The 4,071-nt window shown below is 40.9% G+C and overlaps 1 protein-coding gene across 1 annotated transcript in view; it reads left to right on the top strand.

The window, feature by feature from the left end:
• The window catches only part of IQCK (IQ motif containing K), a 121,629-nt gene that overhangs the window by 10,614 nt on the left and 106,944 nt on the right, over window positions 1-4,071 (top strand). Inside the window, exon 4 of the mRNA XM_019507699.1 lies at window positions 2,349-2,446. Coding sequence (XP_019363244.1) covers window positions 2,349-2,446 — 98 coding nt within the window. The remainder of the gene's footprint in view (window positions 1-2,348; window positions 2,447-4,071) is intronic.

Here is a 4,071-nt window from a genome sequence, read left to right as displayed (position 1 = left end):
ACCACCCACCATCCTGACTTACCTGATATTGGACAGCCATTTTGATCTGATTTAGCCCTCCCCTAATACCGCCTAGCCCGAAAGGCTAATCAAAATTGGTCTGCACTTGGTATACCATTTATTGGAGAATGTTGAGTGCTCATTTTCAGTGCTCTAAAATATTTCTTCTCCAGGTTCACAGTGTGGACAGATCAGAATTTTGGAAAGGGTTCTTTTTTCTCAGTGACTTCATTGTCTTATGTTGGATTTTTCATAGGAGTCAAAGGGAGTTAGCCTAAATGTCACTGAAATGTGTGAGTTGGACATCTGTCTCCCTTAGCTTCAAGAACTTAGCACTGTAAATTATTATAGAATTATAATAATTGCTAACAAATTGCCTGTCAAGAATGATGGGGGGGAGGCTGCGTCCAGCCCCACGCCCCTTTTCCCTCCCCACCCTGCTTCGGGTCCTGTCCTGCTCTACCCCCTTCCCCCTCCTGCTGCTTCCAGTCTAACCCCCCCTCCCCTTGCTCCTTTGGGTCCGACCCTGCTTCCCCCCCTCCCCCCGCTGCTTTGGGTCTGACCCCACTTCCCCCACTCCCCATGCTGCTTCAGGTCCGACCCCAGTCTCGCCCCCCCCACCGCTGCTTCGGGTCTGCCTGGCCCGCATTTGCCTGCCTCCCTGCTCTCCTCCCTGCCCACCAGCCCTCCTCCCTGCTGGCTGTTCTGGGGGGCACCGCCACCATCATCCCCCTGCTTCACTCTCAGGCACGGAGGCAGGGGAAAGCCCCGCTGCTTGGGCTACTGGGGCGTATTCCCCACTGCCAAACTTCCCCAGCAGCAAAGCAAACTTAGACCCGCGCAGCCGGGGCCACCCAGCCAATCGCCCCTGCCATCTCAGCGGTGCATACGCAGTTGACTAGAAGCGTTATGGATAAACAGACACACAGACAGACAGACTAAGCCTTTTATTATATTAGAATTGCAATAATTACCAAGATTGTCCTGTCAAGCACTCAGTTTGTGTCTATGTTATATTATATTATATTATATTATATTATATTATATTATATTATATTATATTATATTCATAGCATTATCTTATATATCACCAGTTAATAATAATATTTCATGGGAGAGAGATATATATCTTTCTTGGGTGATATATCAAATAATGCCACAAATTAGATAACTACAGTTCTTACTATCCAACAGAGTAAGAGAAGACTAAAACTGGTTTAGTCACTATGTTGTTAATCACAGGGTTTTTTCATTAATGTGACCTACACTTTATTGAAATATTTCTTAGGAATGGTGCTCTGATTTGATTTATCTTTATCTTCAAGATTATTAAAAACAAAAAAGTAGGTCAGTCTGTTCTCAGCTAAACCAGTGATGCTAATGGATATACAGTGACATAAATACAGAGTAACTGAAGGCAAAAATTCACTTGCTTAATACAAATGTTAAATCATTTATGTACACTCTATCACGTGGTTTGAAATCCTATTAAAGTTTGAGGTCTAGTGAGTCATTTTTTTCTCTTTAAAGATTCAGGTGCTTTTTTTAAGATACCTGGTTTTGGCCTAATTCTGTTTTTGTTGAAACTGATAGGAGCTATACCACTATTCTTAATCAGAGCAGAATTAGATCAACTCTGCATTTTGCAATTCTAGTCTTAAAACTCTGTATTATATTTAAACATATATATGAACTCTCTCCACTTCAAGGAGAACAACCAGGAGCTACTGTTGTTGTCTGAAGATGTGTTAGAACACATCCAGCAGGATCCTGAAGTCCAGATCCCATCTCAGTATTTTACTTCCAAGGTTGCAGGACTGGCAAGCTAGGCGGGAGCAAACCTTGAAGCAGACTTGCTGGCAGGTTTGGAACTGCACTGAAGGAGACCCAATGGCTAATTAGTTAGGTTTTCCTGGCCTTTATGTGGATGGCTCATGATGTAAATCCTTTTCAAAATGGAGATAAAATAGAGAAATCAGAGCCACCCAAAATTCAGATTTAAACACTCTCATCTCATCTGTTGCTGCTGTCTAGGAATTCAGCTTCATGACCAACAACTTTAGTTTGTGAAGAAACAAACAAAAGATGTAAAGATATCATTCGGAGAGGTTGGAGAGAAAACACTGACTTTTGAAACTTATTTAAGTTTATATATTTTTTGTGGCTTAAGAAAAATGAAATAGATATTGTAAATATATCTACATTGAAATAATCTGTGTTTAGCACAAGCTGAAATGGAACTGATAAAATGAATTATGTTTGGGGGGTTTTTTAATGTTATTTCAAATGGATGTCCTTTTCTCCATGGAATCCTTGTTTAAGTGGAAAAATGTATTGTTTTTGTCCAGGTTCTCCAAGAGAATACTTAGAATATTATATATTTCCAATACTTTTACCAGGAATGGCTGAACTGCTACATCGAGCAAGGAAGGAAAAGTGTTTTGAGGTTAGTTCTTAGTGCTCAATTTAAGAGTTATTTTAGGAAGTCATAGCCTTCAAATGAAATGTCTCTCTTTCATTATTTAGTCTTTTATAAGCAAAATAACTACAATAACATAAAATAATGTATTATATATCATTATGAAATTATTATAACATTAAGACATTATACACAGGCTTTCTTCCAGTAGCTGAGAACAGATTGTTTACTACATAACACTGATCAGCATGACAAGCCATAAATTGTGGCTTTTCCCACACAACGCTTCTTTAAACATCCAGTTGTATGTATCCCAGGAAACTTCTAAAACTTTATAATTAACACTGGGTGTCACTTGTTTAATAATGCATTAATAATGTCACAGTGCTAATAATGCTGCCATTCAATTTCACAAACGTACTCTTAAGCTGTCAGTGTGTATTTAGTTTTAGCAGTCCAAGTGCTGCTCCCTTTTTATGCTTTGCAATCCAGGGTTCTAGACTTGTACCTGAGCACAGAACTTGGACTGTCATATCCCTGGATTGTTGGGTTTTAATTTACAATAGAATTTTTAATAGTTTTCTATGTGATTTACTATTAATATTGTCTCTCTTGCCCTTATTTGTAAGGATCTGTCTAAATTATTCTCCTGTAACTCCAAAGGGGAAAAAAAATCAACTGAAAAAGCATGGATTAACATTTTCTAGTGAGAAATGCATACCAAATGTTTAATTTAATAAGATGAAAACTGTTCTCTACCCTTCTTAACAGCAATGATGCAGAGGTCATTTCTTTGACTGTTACCTTCACTTTGGAAGGAGTGTGGCATTCTTGAGATTCCATCCTGCCATTCATTGTGGATGTGTCTAAGGTCTTTTGATCACTGTCAGATCTTGCTGATGAGAACTACTAAAATATGTTGGAAATGCATAAAGAAGTATTTAGGATGAGTGCAATTATAAACTCACTGCATCGCAGCGGTTTAGTAGACAGCTTCCCAGTGCTGAACTGGGAAGCTCTTTTCAGCATTTTCTAACAAGATTTGCCCCAATCCCTACTTGCCCTAATCTTGGGGAGGTCATTTTGTCTCTCTTTTCCCTCCTACTTTCATCTTACAGTATGTACAGATATTCTCTGTCCCAGGAGTGATTTAACTCTGCTTGTTCCCAGACTTTTTTTCCTCCAGGAGTGGCCATTTTTACTGTGGGAGAGAATACCTGAACATCTGTACACTCATGGGACATGTCCACATGAGCGCGCACATGCCTCTTGCCCCGCCTCAAAACCCTTTGAGGCGGGACAACTGCGGGAATGAAAAAATATTACCCACACTGCAAACTTGCAGCATGGGGCAAAAATTAGCCCCCTGGATATCCCCCCCTGCCATACTTTAAAAAAAAGAAAAAAAAACGGTAACTTACTGGCAGCTCCAACTGCTGTGTGGCTGACCGGGGTCCCGCCCGCACAGTGCGGGGCAGGCTGGCAGCCCCAGACCAGGCCCTCCTTCCACCCTGTGCTGCCCAGGGGGGCTCTGCCAGGAGGCCACAGAGGGCCCTTCCCCCCCCGCTTCTCAGGTAAGCAGAGGCTTTTTTCCCCATTTTTTTCCTGTTCTTTTTCTGGGTTTATTTTTAAAGTAATGGTGCCTGGGGTTG

Source organism: Gavialis gangeticus, unplaced genomic scaffold, assembly GCF_001723915.1.
Source record: "Gavialis gangeticus isolate Ggan-Ray unplaced genomic scaffold, GavGan_comp1, whole genome shotgun sequence".
Classification (NCBI taxonomy): domain Eukaryota; kingdom Metazoa; phylum Chordata; order Crocodylia; family Gavialidae; genus Gavialis; species Gavialis gangeticus.
The sequence above is the reverse complement of the archived record's forward strand: the minus strand, read 5'-3'. Positions and strand labels throughout refer to the sequence as shown.